Raw genomic sequence first — 19,357 nt, 5'->3', positions numbered from 1 at the left:
ATACTATCTCCGTAAGATCGTAAAAAACGAATCAGAATATTTTTCCTATCGACTAAGATACAACCTGGAATACCTACTTTCAATACACCAATATAATTATTCTTGCGTTTTTTATAAATGCATAAAAGCATAATATTTTGGTGCATATTTCAATTCAACTGTTTTTTGCATAATTTAAGGTTTTTTAAGTGCATATTTCCCGATCTCTATTAATTTAATGTATTTCTCCACGAGTTTACAGCAAAAATCTTGATAATTATGTTTGTTTTGACTGTTTTGTTTGTATAATTATTGTTTTATCATACAGTCAAAGTCTCCCTTCAATCCCAAACATTTTTAAAAGAAAATACAATTTTTATTGGATATGTTCAATCAAGCAGACATTCCGTTAACATTTTTAGTCACAACATAATATCAGTGTTAAAGTATTATTAGAGCAACGCGTTATGGTGTCACATTTCTTTTAATGACCGACACACAAAATATTTTAATGACGGATCCCACACTATAAGAACCAGATTTTTATTACCTACTGCTGATAAGGTAAAGAGTTATCAAATATCACTCGTTGTCATCTCTGTGTTAATTTGAAATAATAAAATATAAATATTGTAGTTTTGTATTCTAAAATATTTGGAAAAAATACCTATGTATTTTTTTTTTTCATTTAGGTACACATCATTTTAAGGGATTGTCCGGAAGAGTACCGGCTCAATATATCGGCAAATGAATTTTGTTTTAAATACCGTCCGTATAGAGGAGGTGCTCGTTGGGGATAGGCGCAAAATCTTAGTCCAGTGCTAATTAAATGCATTAATTTTTTTCGAATTCTGAGAAAACTAATAAGTATTTTTAAAAAATTTAAACGCAGAATGGAAGCTTACATTATTACCGAGGGCAGAAAGTCCCTGAAAACTTATATAATGTTTATTTTAATAACTTATATACCTAATCTATGTTTATTTTAATAAAGATAATGGGATGAAAAAACAAGAGAAAAGTTAGTGTGATTTTTAATTTCGAATATTTCATTCAAAAGAAACTTTTTTTTATTCTAAGGGACTTTCGGTCCCCCGTAATAATGTTATCTTTCATTCTGGGTGTATGTTTAAAAAAATATTATTAGTTTTCTCAGGATTCGAAAAAAATAAATGTATTTAAATAGCATTGGACAGAGATTTTGCGCCTACCCCCTTAAGAGAGAGTTTACTGTATTTTATATTATTACTAGAATTTATTATTTTAAACTTTTTATCGCTCTTGATTCATTTTATCGTGTATTTAATTCCATTCAATTGTAATTGTACATTCAATTTTTTTGTAATTTTTACACGTTTTATTACTTTCGAAATAACAATAACTATAAAATCGATTTGGCGTTTTGACTACCTGTTGATCGCTACTTTATCACCTTAAGCTTTTAATAAGATTTCTAAAATTAATTTAGATTATTTAATAGATATACTCACCGGCACGAAAAACGGGCACCCCAAAAAATGTGTCATTTTTGATGGCTCGTATCTCCTAAACCTATTCTCCGATTTAAGTATTTCTTTAATATGTTATAGCCTTATTCTTTAACTATATCGCTGTAATAATATTGTTTCTAGACAGGTAAATTATCATTATATACTGGGCGTACCAATCAAACTGTTTTTTTTTTCAATTTTCACAACACTCTGTGGAATATTCTAGCCTTTATACAATATTGAAATTAAAACCCAACTATAGCCCCAGGTTTTCTTAATGTTCTGTTTGTTATTCATTCGCTTATGTTGGATAATAAAAAAGTTAGGGACTTTAACAACTAAACATGTTCTTTATCAGTACATGGTGTTTCTAAATAAGTGCGACAAACTTTAAGGGGTAATTCTGCATGAAAAAATAATGATCGTTTACTTGATAAAGCTATGTCCGCAATTGCTTGCAAATATAAAATTATTTTGCCAAACGATCATTATTTTTTCATGCAGAAATTACCCCTTAAAGTTTGTCGCACTTATATTTAGAAACACCTGTATCGATAAAGAACATGGCTAGTTGTTAAAGTCCTTAACTTTTTTATTATCCAACGTAAGCGAATGAATAAAAAACAGAATGTTAATAAAACCTGGAGCTATAGTTAGGCTTTAATTTAAATATTTTATAAAGGCTAGAATATTCCACAGGGTGTTGTGAAAATTGAGAAAAAAACCCAGTTTGATTGGTACACCCGGTATACAATGAAAATTTACCTGTCTATCAATAATGTTATCATAGCTATATTGTTAAATAATAAGGCTATAACATATTAAAAAAATTACTTAAATCGGACCAAAGGTTTGGGAGATACGAGACATCAAAAATTACCCATTTTTTTGGGGTGCCCGTTTTTCGTGCCGGTGAGTGTAGATTAAATTAGAAGTTCATTGTAAAAAAGGAAGTAAACAAAAACACGAGAAAAATGAATTTATATGAGTAGATAGGTAAGTAAATATTATAGATTAAAATAAGTACAGAAAATATATAATTATAGAGATATATAATCACTTATTGTACCTTCATTTAAGGCTAACTTTAAAAGTAAAGCAGATCTGCTATTATTCATGTTTAAAAACAAAAGGCACACAAAACACTAAGTACGATTAGAACCGCGAATCTACAACAGATAAATGTCTGGAAACCGTTACACAGGGTTGCCAAAAAACGGAAGTCACACCGAGCGGTGTGGTATACGGAAGACGCTACGCGTTGTGTACATAACCTGTATAGTAGCACGGGAGCGACACTAGCGCTGGTGATATACCGTCGAACTAAAATCTGATCTTATGAGTATGTTAGATACGATATGACTGTCGAAATTTTTAATATAAGCCTTCTGATACCATCTAGTAGCCAAATTCGTAAAAATATAGGCAAAACGTTGTGACTTCCGAAATCGGAAGTCATAACGGTATATATGAAGTAACAACGTATTACGAGAATCTACTTTGGAAGTCACATGGATACATGTATCAATATATATATATATATATATATATATATATATATATATATATAAAACTACTATTCTAGTATATATAAAATATTGAAATTAAAACTTGTAGCCTTAGGCTTTATTACATACATAATCGATTGCCTCTTATACCCATAGGTGTCGAGGTTTCTTCTTTTATATGCTACTCTCTGCAAATTTACGCCACTTCTTCCTATCTGCTGCTAAAACTTTTTTTCTTGCCACGATGTTCCTCTTTTCTTGAATATTTTGCTTACATCAGTGTTCCAGCTTTTCCTTGGTCTACCCCTCGTGCTGTTACCCAATGCTTTTGCCTCCCATGCCATTTTCACTTGTCTACCACTCATTCTTATCATGTGTCCAGCCCATTTTAACTTCTTTTCTTCAACTTTTTCGTTGAGCGATTTTACCTGTAGTTTGCACTTACGAGTTCTTCATCGACTTCCTTGTTTATGAGGCTTTGCCATATTCCTTCTCTATTGACCATGTCAAACGCCTTTTTCATATCTAAGAACGCCAGGTGCAGTGTATCGTTTTATATCTTATATCTTCGTTTCTTCTTTTGCCTAATCTTCTTGCTTCCACCACTTTTCTTAAGTATCTCATTTCTGTAGCTTGTAATATTTTCCTTTGTCTGTCATTCAGTACCCAATTTTCTGCCCCATATATTGTAATTGGCATATATACGATTTTATAGACTGTCATTTTGGTTTTACTCGATATTTCCTTTTTGTTTAGGAAATTTTTATACAGTGAATAATAAGTTCTCGTTGCCAATTTTATTCTGTTACCAATTTCATCTTCTTGTTTTTTGCCCTTCGATTTCAATATTTACATTTGCTTCATTGTTGGCTATTGTCATTACTTTGGTTTTCTTTATATTTATTATTAAGTTGTAGCTTTTTAGTTCCTCTGCCCAGATTCTAATATTATCTGCAAGAGCCTTTTCAGTTCTTGCAACTAAAACAATGTCATCAGCAAATGCACAGGCTTCAATTTTTATTTGTTGCAGATTTCTATACCATTTAGCGCATTTTTTAGTTTTTATCCAACACTTTTTAATCACTTCATCCATAACAGAAATAAATAATAGTGGGCTCAGTACTCCACCTTGACTAACCCCGTCGTTATTAGAAAATTCGCCTGAGATTAGGTTACTTGTCCTGACCTGATTTTTTGTGTTGACATATAAACTCTTTATTGCACTTACGAGTTCTTCATCTACTTCCTTGTTTATGAGGCTTTGCCATATTCCTTCTCTATTGACCATGTCAAACGCCTTTTTCATATCTAAGAACGCCAGGTGCAGTGTACCGTTTTTAACAGTGTTTTTTCAGTGATTTGCTGTAGTGTGAATATATGGTCTTTTACGCTGTGTGGAGGTCTAAACCCACTTTGGAAACCTGCCAGTCGAGGGTCGACTATTTCTCGGTAGTTTATTTTCTAGAATAATTTCGTAGATCTTCAACGTTGAGCATAGAAGTGATATACCCCTATAATTGCTGCACTCTTTAGAGTCTTCCTTTTTGTGTAGAGGCAGTATTATTGAAATGTTCCAATCCCCTGGGATTGTTTTATTTGTCCACGCTAAATTTAGTGGGTAATGTAATTCTTGTTTACCCTGTTGTCCAAGATATTTCAATAATTCAGCATCTATTCTGTCGATCCATGCTGCTTTACCAACTTTTAGTTTTTTAATGCATCTTCAACTTCTTCCATCTTTATTTTAGTTTCATGAACGTCTTCTTGCCCTCTTTCAGGTGTTTCGTCTGTTATCTGCGTGCGATTCTCTGTTGTTACATTTTCGTTGTTTAAAAGTTCCTTGAATTATGCTCTACACCTTTCTATAATGGGTTCATCCTCAGTTATTGTATTTCCATTTCTATCCTTTATCTGCTGTAGTTTAATGTCGGTTTTACTTCTCATATTCTTTAAGACTATAGAATAATTTTGTATTTTGGGTACTATTTTCTTCCGTAGTTCTTCCAAATTCTTCCCAGGCATTCTGCTTTTCTTGTTTTATCCTTACTTCACCTTTGTTGCGCTGCTCCTTGTATTTATCGTAGGCCTCTTGATTTCTTTTTTGTATGCACATTTTCCATAGCCTTTTCTTTTCTCTGACTTCTTTTTTAATATCATCGTTCCCCCAGCTTTTCTGCTTTTTATGATTATTTCTTCTGGTGTACCCGCAAACTTGCCCTGCTATTTCTAAGAGTATTGCTTTAAATCGGTTTTACTTTTCTTCCACATTTCTAATTTGTCTCCTCTTTTCAATCCTTGCATACTGTTCTTCCGTTTTCTTTATATACTTACTCGTTTCTTGTTTGCAAGTTTCTCAGCTTATAAGTTCTTATACTTCCGCTATAGTTTTTTTGTTTATCTGCTTGCGGTCCTCGAAGTATTCTTGAATACTCTTTCTAGTAGACAATGGTCACTACCTATCTCATAGCTTCTTTTCACACCGACATCTTTAACTTTACTCCTTTTTTCTCGGGGGACAATTATGAAGTCTATTATTGACTTTTCATTTCGCTGAGGTATTGCTCTTGTTATCTTGTGTATTTCTTTGTGCTCAAAGAAAGTGTTGGCTATGACTAAATTATTGTCTATACAAAACTTGTAGCAATATTTTCCCATTTTTATTAATTATGTGTTCTCCGTGCCTACCTATAGCTCCTTGCCATTTCATGTTTTCGTTTCCCATTCTAGCGTTGAAGTCCCCTAATATTATGAGTGTTCCCTCATAATTTACTGTCTGTTGTAGTTAATCCCAAAATTGATTTTTGTCGTTAGCTTTGTCAATTCATTGATTTGATACTTTCAACAGTCTCTCATTGATGAACTCCCAATTTCTTATAGCTTTTACTTTATCTTTGGGTATCAAGCATGCTACTCCTGCTCTGGCCCATTCAGTTTCCTTTCTTTACACTACTGTGGATTAATAGATTTCCATCTCCTATTATTTTTGTCCCAGCTCTCTTTTTTTGTCTCAGTGATGGCTATTGCAGAATAGTTAATGCTGCTAAGGGTTTCTACTAATTCTAACGCTTTTCCATTTATTCCTCTAACATTACATGTCTCTGTTCTCCATACCCCTCCTTTTTTTATCTATTACTTTCAGTTCCATTTCTTTTTCCGTTTTCATTGCCGAATTTGTCATCATTTTGCCCGCCTCTGTTTTTATTAGTTTTTTGGATTAGCACTATTACTCTCCTTTTCAATTGTGCGAGTTTCCATATTCCATTTCCACAGTTCATCATTTATAATGATCTTCTGGTATTTAATTTTTACAACATTACCTTTTTGTCTCTGTTCATTTGCATATTCTCTTAGTTGTTTTTGAATCTTTTTTTCTTGGACCGTGTAGTCATCGTCAGTAAAAAGTTTTCTTCCTTTAATGAGCCTTAACTTGTTCTTATTTTTCATTCTTTCTGCTTTATCCCCAAACGAACCCAATTCTAACTTGCACATTCTCTTATTCAGTTCCGTTATCTCTTTTATCTCACACTTTGTTCCAAGAAAAGTTTTCAACTTATTCTCTATTTCTTCTTTCAGCCCTTTAGTATCCCTTGCAGTTTCAAATCCGGTGATAATATTGTTATTTCGACGTTCTTTCCTTTCCATAGTTTCAAGATTTTCTTCTAGCACCCTGATTTTAGTTTTCATTACCTCATTTTCTCTCCTAATCTCTTTTACTTCTTCCACACTCTGCTTCCATTCCCTTGTCAAATCTTTGACAATTTTTATTAATTCTTTACGCTCAGTTCTCATTTCTTTCATTTCATTCGCAATCTCTTTCATTCCGTTTGTTACTTCTTTAATCATCTCGCTCAGTTCATCCATTCCGTATTCTTCTGCTACGCCTATGGGCATTGTAATATATGTTGCCTATCTGCTAGCGTCAGCGATTATCCACAAGTCGACCTTTCGGATGAATAATGGCTACCAACTGATAACACTCCACGATATTTTTGTTTCAGCTTACCTCGAATATTATTAGTCCTATTATGTCACTAACACTATCAGCACTTTATTGTAGTACCTATATGATTTGCTCACGATTCACTCCAATTTTTACATGCACACTACAATTTTTAATGCTCGATATTTCCGAAATTCGGATGTAATTGCGGAGCACTTAAAATTGCCTCGTTTATCAGCAAAGTGGCGTATCACTTTCCCTTAGGCTTTATTAACATTTTCTTTTTGATTCATTTGCTTATGGTGGATAATAAAAAAGTTAGGTACCTTAACAACTAGTCATGTTTTTCATAAATAAATCCTCATTTTCTGCTTAGTTTAATAAACAAGCCTAGAGTAGGCTATGAGAAATTAACAATTTAATGGATGTGAAATTGTTAAGAGTCAAAAAGTGTCTGGTTTTTTGTGAAAATTAGTAGATTTATTATTGAAAGTTTCAATTGAGTATGTATTTTTTTTTTGTTATTTGGTGGAAATGGAACGCGCTACAAGGAATTTGACCCGCGATGAGTGTGTTCAAGCAGTGATCTTACATATAGCGAAGGACTTAGCTACCGTGCTATCGGCTCTTTATATTGTTAACAATTTTTTGCTAATGCACGATAATGCAAGACCTTACGTTCACGAACGGTAACCAAATATTTACAACAGGTAAATGTTCGAACTTTAAATTGGCCATCGCATCCAGATCTTAACCCGATCGGACATTTGTGGGACTTGATTGGGAGAAGACTACTACAGCGTTTGCCATCTCCTAGAACCTTACAAGAGGTAGAAACAGTAGCTCTCGAGATTTGGAATGATATTGATCAATACCTAATAGCATACCTCATTTGTAATATAAAAGTACATATCTCTTTTATTATCGAACATAAGCGAATGATTCACAAAAAATGTTAAGAAGGCCTAAGGCTACAATTGAGTTTTGATTTAAATATATATGCTAGAATATTCCACAGTATGATTTTCCAAAAAACACAGTATGATTGTTACAACCGGTATAAAATGACATTTACCTGCTTAGCAACATTATTATTACAGTGATATTGTTAAAGAATAAGGCTATAACATACTAAAAAAATAACTCAAATCTGACAACAGGTTTTGGAAATTCGAGACATCTAATGTGTATAATAATTCATCGAGTGAGTCGATTTTTTTGTTCTCAAGTATAGTGTTATTGATTTTCTTGAACCATAATATATAATTTAAAACTCATAGAACTAAAGTATGTAGATAGAATCTTAGTTTTAAACATTTTTTTCTTTTAAATGTATTTATTGATTTTCTTTGCTTTTTAGAATTTTCTCATGCCACCCTACCTCGACAATCTCCGTTACATCCAACGATTGCATTAACTAAACCAATTCATAAAGACGAAAACCCCATCCCATTACCACCCAGAGACAAGAACAAAGCTCTTTTGGCAGCCAAACCACGACATACAAGAAAACATCCACTAATAATACCTCCTACCAGTCTTCAAAGGACCCTCGACAAGGTCAACACAGTATCTCCACCCCCCGCAACGAATATCAATCCATTTCATAATGAACCAGTGTACACTAACAACGGTATAATCCATGGAAAAAATCCCGAATCTCAGCACTTTGAAGAACAAATTGAATCCAACTTAAATGCTTTAGATGAGATACCTGTTGAGCTTGACGTTGTAGATGGTGATGAAAGTTTTGGCGGTTTAAAGGCAGAAGAAGAAAAAATGCATAGTCATCATGTTAGTTGTGAAGATTTACTAAAGTTTGCCAATTCTAAGCCACCTTCGAGAACAAGAGGAAACGACTCAGATGAAGTTCGAATTATGTCCAAAGTATTAGGAAAAGATGTAAGTATCATAGTTGTATTTCCTACCCCATTAGCGCGTCATCAATATTTTTGTTTTTCTAAAGTTCTGCAAACTTTGAACAGTGCGGCAACAGTGCGTCGGCAGCACGACAGTGACAGTGACATTATACTATCAAAAACCATAATTATTATACTCATAGGCGCGCTAAATTTTGCCAAGTCAGTCAAGTTCGATTTCTTGTTATAGATAATCGATTTTTAGTAGTTCCAATGTGACACAAAATTTTGGCATGGGATAAAAAAAGTTTATTTTATGAAAGTGTATTGTTTTTTTGTTCTTCTTAATGGCGGTACAGGCTCGTTTTTGCAATATATTATTTAATTATAGAGTAATTTCCACATACTAACATATTTCTCAAATTGGGCTCTGTACCGCCATTCTTTACTATATTGCGAATATGTATGCCAAATATCTCGACAAAATATTCAAAATATATAAGCAAGTCAGGAAGTAATGTGCAAATTATAGACCTCCCCGTGTCTTCTTTTATTCAGCATTCGTTTGGTTTGCAAGTAATAGAAACGAAGGTGTAACCAGAAACTTGGTCTCATTAGAGGTGAATTGTTTTAAGCAGATGTCGCTACGGTTTGTTTCAGTTCGTTCAGAGAGAGCCATTATATGTTACCGTTAAAACCCAATTTCAATTAAAACCCGATTTTACTAGGAAAAACTAGTTTTAACTATGCTCTTTAGACAATTCTAGTTTTAACTAATCAAAACTTACTGCTAAATTCAGTTAAAAGTAGAAATCCCCAACGAATTTCATTTCAAACTTTTCATCAGTTCAAACTGGTTTTTGGTGGAATTACTAGCGAATGCCAGTTAAAGTCGTTGCGAGTTTGTGACAAATACGATTTGATCGTATGAATGACGAAGGCAGCCGGTCGGTAACAAACTATAGTCTAGCCGCTGAAAAGATGGAATGATCACGTGAATGGCATGCACTCTTAAACGTTCTTCTTCCGATGTCACCACGTTTACACCACTCAACTAAAACGAATTTTAAGCACTGCCTAACAAAATTCACCAGAGGAAGTGCAAAACATAAATAATGACTGTGTAAACAGCTCTTAGAAGGTCTGGCATCGAACGACCGGTCGATGCTTGCATTGAGTGATCACGCGACATTGGATTCCATCTTTTAAATGGCTGGAGTATAGTGATTTTTCTGCATCGTTTTTATTGGTTATATTAAATTATTTATAGTCCAAAGAAATATGGATTTTCTCGGGACACTCAAAGATCCAGGTAGCTGACTACTTTTTAGTTATTGTAAACCTATAGGAAGAAAACCTACCTGTTTCCTGCCTTGTTTCCTGTTTTTACTAAAACTTATTAACCTTAACTTTAATAACTTTAATAACTTAAAAACCTTAGAACTTTAGTGTTTCACCCAAAGTTAGGTATTGTGGTACTTAACAAACCTTCAAAATTTGAGACCGATCCATTAATCAGTTTAAGAGTTATTCTATTTGTTTATCCCTGAGACCTTTATTTTGCAATATCATAAGACAGAACATAATGAAGATAGGGCAATTCTGAGTATGCCAAATGAAAGTAGAAGAGTGATAGTATCAAAATGTATTAAAAAAAATAATTAATATAGTCAAAAATCCTAATGTTGTCCGTAGAAACAATCTTTTTATATATTCGATATTTTAACACGAATTTTCAAATAACAAAATTTAGCCTGGGTTCATTTGGGACAAAGTTGGCCATGTGTTTTTTTAATTCACAGCTAATTTGTTTATAATAATTAAGGAATCTCATCAATGCCATTTTAAAGAATGGGATTTGTATTTTTTCATAAAAAATTTGCACAAACATTGTACCTTCATAGCACCCTCTACAATTTTTCAAAAATGTAGTTCAAACGATTACTTGGAGGAACTTATAAATCCACTGAGTTAAAATACAATTTCAAATTTCAAACCAATATAATTTTCTGTATCTCCGGATCAACTCAATGTATTTTGATCTTTCTTTTTTTAATTTGTATGTAATTTCTACGTACATTACAAATATGCAATTTGTTTATAAATTTATTAATTAATAAACAATTTATTAATTAATAAACAGTCTAATTTGTTTAAACAATTCTTGAAAAAATATTTTTTTACAAAAATCTATTTTTTTAATCATATTATCAATAATGATCATAGAAAAAGTTAAAGTACACCTTAATAAATAAATAATTTTTATTAGATAATTATTTATTGAAGATAATTTAGTTTTTAAGTATACCTTAACTTTTTCTATGATTAATGATGATAGTATGATTAAAATCATGGATTTTTGGGAAAAATTATTTTTTCAAAAATTGTTTAAACAAATTAGACTGTTTATTAATTAATAAATGTCTAGTCTAGACAAATTGCATATTTGTAATGTACAGAAAAATTACATACAAATTAAAAAAAGAACGATCAAAATATATTCAGTAGATCCGGAGAGATCTTTGATCTTTTTGATGATCTTTCTATGAGTATCTTTGCAGCTGAGCATGACTTAATCGTGCTAAACACATTTTACAAACTACCACCTAGACGCCTGTATACGTGGAAATCACTTAGAGACAACGGAGAAGACGTTATTATTAGAAATCAAATAGACTATATGCTTGTTAGCAAAAGATATCGAAATAGTTTTAACAGTGTTAAAACCTACCCAGGTGCTGATATTCAATCTGACCACAATCCTTTAGTGGGCGTGTATAGAACCAAGTTAAAGAAAATACGCGGAAAAACTGTAAAAAACATCGACATGAGAAAACTGAAATGTAGCGAAGTAAAAGAAATAGTCAGCAAAACATTAAATAGAAAATTTAAAGAAATCGATAATACAACGGAACGCACAGAAGATAAGGTAGAATCACTTAATAAAACGATAGACGACATTAAAGACAATTTTATGAAAAACAAAGAAGGTAAGAATAAGACATGGATGACGACAGATATTCTGCAACTAATGGAAGAAAGAAGGAAAAACAAGAACGATAACTCCATGTATAAAACATTACAGCGAGAGATACAGAGAAAGATCAGAGAAGCTAAACAGAAAGAACTGGAGAGAAAATGCCAAGAAATCGAAATTCTTCAAAGTAAATACGACGACTTCAACGTGCATAAGAAGGTAAGAGAAATTACAGGCAAATGTAAAAACAGAAGAATAAATAAACTTGTTAATGACAATGGAGAGATAATCGTGGACAAAGAGAGTATCAATGATACCTGGAAAAATTACATACGAAATTTATTTTTTGATGAGAGGGAGAACCAGTCCCCAATACCTACGGAAACAGGACCACCTATACTAGTGGCAGAAATAAGAACAGCCATAATATCACTAAAAGAAGGTAGAGCTCCAGGACCAGACGGAGTACAATCTGAATTTCTTAAACTTCGTGATGATGAATCTTTAAGAATACTATGTAAAATCTTCAATAATATCTATGACATAGGCAATATCCCAAAAGATTGGCTAGTTTCAGAATGTATTACCTTACCAAAGAAACAGGAAGCAAAAAAGTGCGGAGAATATAGGCTAATAAGTCTAATGAGCCATACATTAAAACTTTTTCTTAAAATTATACATCGTAGAATATACAAGCTATGCGAAGAGAGAATACAAGACACAGTTTGGATTCATGAAAGGCGTAGGTACACGAGATGCACTGCTGTTTAGTCTACAGGTATTATTTCAAAGATGCAGAGATATGACTTGCGATATTTACACCTGTTTTGTGGACTACCAAAAAGCATTTGATACAGTTCAACACCGAAATATGACGGATGTTCTAACAAAAGCCCAAATGGATGATACAGATCGGCGTATAATACAAAATTTATACTGGAACCAATCAGCCACAATAAGAACGAATCTTGGAGGTGAACCAACGGAAGCGATCCAGATTCTACGGGGCGTTAGACAAGGCTGTATACTTTCACCTATATTATTTAATCTATATTCAGAGGAAACATTTAGTGAAGCCTTGGAAAATTGCGAACATGGAATACTTCTAAATGGAGAACGCCTAAACAACATCCGCTATGCAGACGACACCGTTATTTTTGCAGACAGTTTGAACAGTTTACAGCAACTAATAAACAAAGTAAATGAAGTAAGTGAAAGATTTGGACTTCAAGTAAATATAACAAAAACTAAATTTATGATCATCGGCAAAAATAAAATTAGAGACGTCCAACTACTTATCAATAATACTCCAGTGGACCGAGTAAAACAGTATAACTATCTTGGAACAATAGTAAATGAACAATGGGATCACTCACAGGAAATAAAATGTAGAATAGAGAAGGCTAGGAGTGCATTCAATAACATGGCCAAACTCTTTAAAAGCCACAACCTTAATCTGGAGATAAAAGTAAGGCTCCTACGATGTTATATCTTCTCAATATTGTATTACGGAGTTGAATCCTGGACACTAACTGAAGCAATGGAGAAAAAACTTGAAGCCTTCGAGATGTGGCTATATAGGCGAATCCTAAGGATATCATGGACGGACAAGATAACCAACGAGACCGTATTACGAAGAGTGGGCAAAGAAAGAGAGGTGATGTATACCATTAAAAGAAGAAAGTTAGAATATCTCGGACACATAATGAGAAACGTCACCAAATACAGATTACTGAAGGTAATCCTTCAAGGTAAAGTATTCGCAAAGCGAGGAATTAGGAGAAGAAGAATATCATGGTTAAAGAACCTGAGGAATGGTTCTCCACAACAACAACTAATCTATTTAAAGCATCAGTTAATAAAATAATTATAGCCAGAATGATCGCCAATATTCGAAACGAATAGGCACTAAAAGAAGAAGAAGATCAGGAGATATAGAAATATAGGGTATATAGAATCTTTATTCTTAAATCCAAAGAACTGTTCGATAGTTTATTTATGTTTTGTTTTTACTATTGTACAACCATTCAGATTTAGTTTATTTGTGCTCAAGTAAATGCATCATTTAAACTAGTTGTTTTACCTTGTCCAGTATTTTACGTTTTAGAGAAATTATTTACAGAGTTTTAGTTGAATCTGGAAATTACTGAAAGTTTAGTGAAAACTAGTTTTGACTGAAATATGTAGTTCTATTCTTTTTCTCATGATCATCTTTCAGTGCGTCACAGTTTTTCGATTTCTTTCTAGCGCATTAAATTGTATGTGACAGAAAAAAGGCACGTCCGTGATTACAGACATTTACAACATTTATTCTAGTTATTCTAGTTGTCGATAGATGGCGCCATAATAAAAAAAATATTTTTTTTAATTAGATAATAATATTACAAATATAATCTGTATAATTTATAAGACTATACAAATCAAAGAAAATACCATTTTATAAATGCAAGAAACACATTTGATTTGTTTTTATTCCAAATTGAAAATAAAATGTGACAACTGTCAGATTTAACTAAAATGTCATGTTAGAATAAATGTCATAAATGTGTATTATCACGGACTTACTCTTTTTTCTATCATTTGTTACGCACTGAAAAATGCTCATGAAAAGGACAATAGTTCTCACTAGGTAAAACTAGAATTGTCTAAAGCGCATAGTTAAAATTAGTTTTTCCTAGTAAATTCTGGTTTTAACTGAAATCGGGTTTTTACGTTGACATATACACTCTCTGATGATCTCTAATGAGAGTGAAACTATATAATGATATAAATGAGTCAGATTAAATAAATTATTGGAAGAATTGTTTACTAAGCAACAACATTTTTGTTTAATTTAGTAGTATTTTGTATTTTGACAACGACACCCGATTTGGGCGTCGAAACGTTAATACAATTATTTTTTTCAATTTAATTGTGGCTTCTTTCCCATCTAAATAGTTAATTATAAAAATGCCACAAGGAAATAGCTTCAGAACAACAGAGTGAAACTAGTAAGCATGTTATGGCGCTCTCTGAAAGAACTGAAATGTACTACGTCTCTTGATTTCGTTTTACGGCGAATTCTTCTATACAGTGATGAGCGCGCTAATAACCGGCACAATAGCTCAAAAGATGGAAAACATAATATGTACATTGCGAAACAAAAAGAGATGAAACTAGTAGAGGTGTATCAGATGAGTATGACAACTGTCACTGTGACAGTAGAATTTTATAAAATACTTCTGTCACAGACGTCTAAAGGTGGGAAACTATGTAATTTAATGTTAATTACATTGTAATACGTTTATAACGATAATTTCCACCTCCACTAGTTTCATCTCTTTTTGTTTCGCAATGTATTATAATTTCTATCTTTTGAGCTATTCTGCCGGTTATTAGCATGCTCATCACTGTATAAGCAAGTGTTGTGACACTATACACTACAGTGAGAACGTTTAGGTTGAAATAAATTTATTTTATCGAGAATGGGCTGTAGAAGAACTACAAACCATGCTAACCGAATTAACAAACGAATCCGAACAAATAGGTCTAAAAATGAATTTTGCCAAAACAAAAACAATGACAAACACACAAGATAATAGAAACGTAATACTAAACGACACCACAATAGAAGCGGTTAATGATTATATATATATTTGGGACAGATAATAAAAATAAATAAGGAAAACCAAACAGCGGAGGTAAAAAGAAGGGTCAGATTAGCCTGGGCAGGATTTGGGAAATTAAAATGGGCCCTGAAGAATAAAAAAATACAACAATACTTAAAAACAAGAGTGTTTGACCAGTGCATACTCCCAATTCTCACATACGCATGCCAAACATGGACCTTGACCAAAACAAACATGGATAAAATAATGAAGACACAAAGAGCCATGGAGAAAGGAATGTTAGGAGTAAAATTAACAGACAAAATGCAAAACAACTGGGTAAGAAATAAAACAAAAGTCAAAGACGCAGGACAACATATAGCTAGCCTAAAATGGAGCTTCGCAGGTCATAACGCTAGACAAACGGACAATAGGTGGAATACCACGATACAGCAATGGAGACCATGGACAGGAAAGAGAGCAAGAGGACGACCCCAGATGAGATGGAGAGACGACATTAAAAAGATCGGAGGAACGCGCTGGAAACAGAAAGCACTAAACAGAAGCGAATGGAGGAAACTGAGGGAAGCCTATGTTCAAAATTGGACGAATTAAAGGGCAAAAGAAGAATAAGAAGGGCTATTTTGGAGATAAATCCCGAAACAGGTCGATTTTTATTTTTGAATTATGATTTTTTTGGCATGTATACTTAATCTAATTTACCAACCGTTGCACGTCATCCGCGTCATAGCCTGTGACGTCACATGGTACCAACACGAAATATTTAGGCGGTAGGTGTGTTCTTTTTTAGAATCATTTTGCCTAGTATACTGGAATTACAGCCACTAGACATATTTTATTATATACGTGTAGAAATAATATTTGACGATTTCTATTAATCTTAACCTAAATAAATACACAATAATATGTTTCATTTAATTTGTATAAATGGATTATAAAGCATTTTTATGAAGCAGATTTGTTCGGAACACACTGTAACTGTAATCGAACGAAGGTGACATTTTAGAATAAATTGGTAACATTTATTTGACAGTTGCGGTGATGACACTTCATATTTGTTTATATTGTTTACTGTAAGTATCTGTTTTATTATATTTACTGTTTTTATTGTTTTCTTTACTACAAAAAGATTCTCTACTATAAAAATATAAATTTCACCTAATTTCATCACGACTTGGAATAATCGAGGTATCTGACAACTTTTTTAGTTGTTATTGTAGACATATACAAGAAACCTACCGGCTTCATGCCAAGAGTTCGGAGCCGTTTTTTAATTATTAACAATGCAGTGCAAAAACGCTTGCACTGCAAATCTTTAAAGATTGTAACTTAATTCTTGTTCTCTATTTCTTAAGTTTTTATTTATTTACATTGAATATTAATTTGTTTTGTTGTATAATCCACGTTTACAATAATATATATGTGATATATTTGATTTAAAATGGATTCGGGATTTTTTTATACTTTGGCAACTATGTCAACTTAGATCTCTGGCGTAGATAATGACGTGCAACGGTAAGTAAATTAGATCGACTGTAAGTATATCATACTAGTGACGTCATCAATTTAGGCGTGATGACGTAATCGATCATTTTTTAAAATGGGAATAGTCGTGTGCTAGCTCATTTGAAAGCATATTCAGTTCTCTATTCAGTAATATAAACACTAACATAATTAAAAGTCAAAGTTTTCATCCTAATAAAAATATTTAAAAATATTTTTAAAAGATATTTAATTGAAAACTTATTGGACCATTTCCTGGTAACACATCTATGGCTTCTAAAAATTGCAAGCCAGATGGATGCTGAAGCGAAGAAGAGAAGAGGGAATTCTAAAATTTGCAATTCACGACCCCGTCTTTTCAGCGTGGTAAGTTCCAACGGAAAATGGACCTATGTTGGACTCAAGGGAGTAGTACGAATAGAAAATAAAAATAAAAATGTATACCATTTTTATTCAGTTGCAATGCGAAGCCAAAACTGTCTTAATTTTTACTTAGTTCAGAGAGCGCAACCAGCACTCTTTATCAACGATTTCGCCACTTTTTAGTGGCTCCTCAGAGAATGCATAGGTTGCTATCTCTGCCCTAAGTTTAAATTTTAAACTCTATTAGTCCTCGTATTGCAACTGACGTGATGGTAGAAGGTGCCTACCGGCATCTGATAAATAAAAGTTAAAGTTTTCATCGTAATAAAAATATTTAAAAATATTTTTTAAAGATATTTAATTGAAAACTTTGCTTACTTACTTAATCCAGAACTCGTCTACCTTTCGGTGTGAGTTATTATGGAGTTAGGTTCTCCGTCGTTTTCTTCCACATTTCCTTCCATTTCCTTCCATCCATGGCCAATGCTTTTGTTTCCTCCCATTTTATTTCTCTTTTGTCGGCCGCTTCCCTCACTTCTTCTGTCCACGTCTTTCTTGGTCTTCCTCTCTTCTTTCTTCCCATATCTCTCGCTTCATATATTTGTCTTACTATTTTCTCTTCTCCTCTTCTCAGTACTTGTCCGAGCCATCTAAGTTGTTCTTGTTCGATTGTTGTTGTAACTGGGTGTATTTTCAGATTTTCTCTAAAGGTTTGATTTCTGATTTTATCTTTCCTTGTTTTCCCCTCGAATTGTTCTCAAAAATCTCATTTCTGTGCTTATTAGTCTATTCTTTTGCCTTTTTGTTAATGCCCAAGATTCACAGGCATAGGTTAGAGTGGGTTTCACAATCTTTTTTACTATTTCCGTTTTTATATTCTTAGGTATTTCTTTCTTTTTTAAAAAGTTACTCTTAATAATATTGTACAGCTTACCAGTCTTTCCAATTCGTTCATTTATCTCATCTTCTAATTTTTCATCCCGGCTTATGATTACCCCCAAATACTTATATCTGTCTACCTGTTCAAGTTGCTTGCCATCTACTTCTATTTCATGTTTTCCTTTTTGTCTTCCAATTATCATTGTTTTTGATTTTTCTTTGTTTATTTTCATATTTCTGATTTTAAGCTCTTTATACAATATGTTTATATTTTCTTGTAATTGTTTTTCTGACTCCCCAATGATCACCAGGTCGTCTGCGTAGCATAGTTCTGTTATTTGTATCATTCTCAACTTCCAATATCCTACATTATATTTTCTCCATTTGTGTTTGCATTCTTTTATTACGTCATCTAGTACTAGGTTAAAGAGTAGTGGGCTCAGGACACAACCCTGTTTTAATCCAATGTTGCTGTCGAATACTTTTGATTTTTCATTTCTTGTCCTTACATAGCTTTTCGTTTTTTCGTATAAACTCTGGATCTTGTTCAATGGACCTATTAGATCTTGTTCAATTTTTCTCTTCTCTAGTATTTTCCAAATATCTTCTCTTTTAATTCTGTCGAAAGCTTTTTCCATATTTATGAAACATACATGTATTTCTTTTTCTGTTTTAAGAGCTTTTTCTATTATTTGTCTTATTATGAAAATCTGATCGTTCGTCCCTCTTTCCTTTCTGAAACCACTCTGGCTCTCCTCAAAGGTGTTTTCCAGTTTTTCTCTTAGCCTGTTTTCTAGTATACTAGCATAAAGTTTTCCTACTGTGCTTCCAAGTGTTATTCCTCTATAGTTTGAGCATTCTTTGCTATCTCCTTTTTTATACAATGGTGTTATAATGCCTATCTGCCAGTCTGGTGGTACTTTCTTTTCATTTTTAGCTTGGTTCATGATGTTTAGTAATTCTTGTTGTCTTTCTTCATTCATGTATTTCACCATTTCTGCAGTTATATCGTCATGTCCCGGTGCTTTTCCCATCTTGATTTTGTTGATTACATTTGTTAATTCTTTTTGTGTTATATTTCCTATCTGTTCCTGTTGCTCTTGTGGAGTGTGTTGATTTTCGTTTTGTTCTATCTTATCTCCTTCTACTTGTTCCACTTCCAAGAGTTCTTCAAAGTATTATCTCCACCTCTCCATAATCTCATTCTCTTCTGTAAGTATGGTTCCATTCTTATCCTTCACGTTTTTCAAT

General features: G+C 32.8%; 1 protein-coding gene across 4 annotated transcripts in view; it reads left to right on the top strand.

Annotated features, from left to right (window-relative positions):
- LOC126888763 (activated Cdc42 kinase-like) overlaps positions 1-19,357 on the top strand; it is a 1,045,651-nt gene that overhangs the window by 961,128 nt on the left and 65,166 nt on the right. For all 4 annotated transcript variants that reach the window (XM_050657144.1, XM_050657145.1, XM_050657142.1 and 1 more), the window contains one exon: positions 8,278-8,819. In XM_050657144.1, coding sequence (XP_050513101.1) covers positions 8,278-8,819 — 542 coding nt within the window. The remainder of the gene's footprint in view (positions 1-8,277; positions 8,820-19,357) is intronic.

Source organism: Diabrotica virgifera, chromosome 7 (genome assembly GCF_917563875.1).
Source record: "Diabrotica virgifera virgifera chromosome 7, PGI_DIABVI_V3a".
Taxonomy (NCBI): Eukaryota; Metazoa; Arthropoda; class Insecta; order Coleoptera; family Chrysomelidae; genus Diabrotica; species Diabrotica virgifera.
The sequence above is the reverse complement of the archived record's forward strand: the minus strand, read 5'-3'. Positions and strand labels throughout refer to the sequence as shown.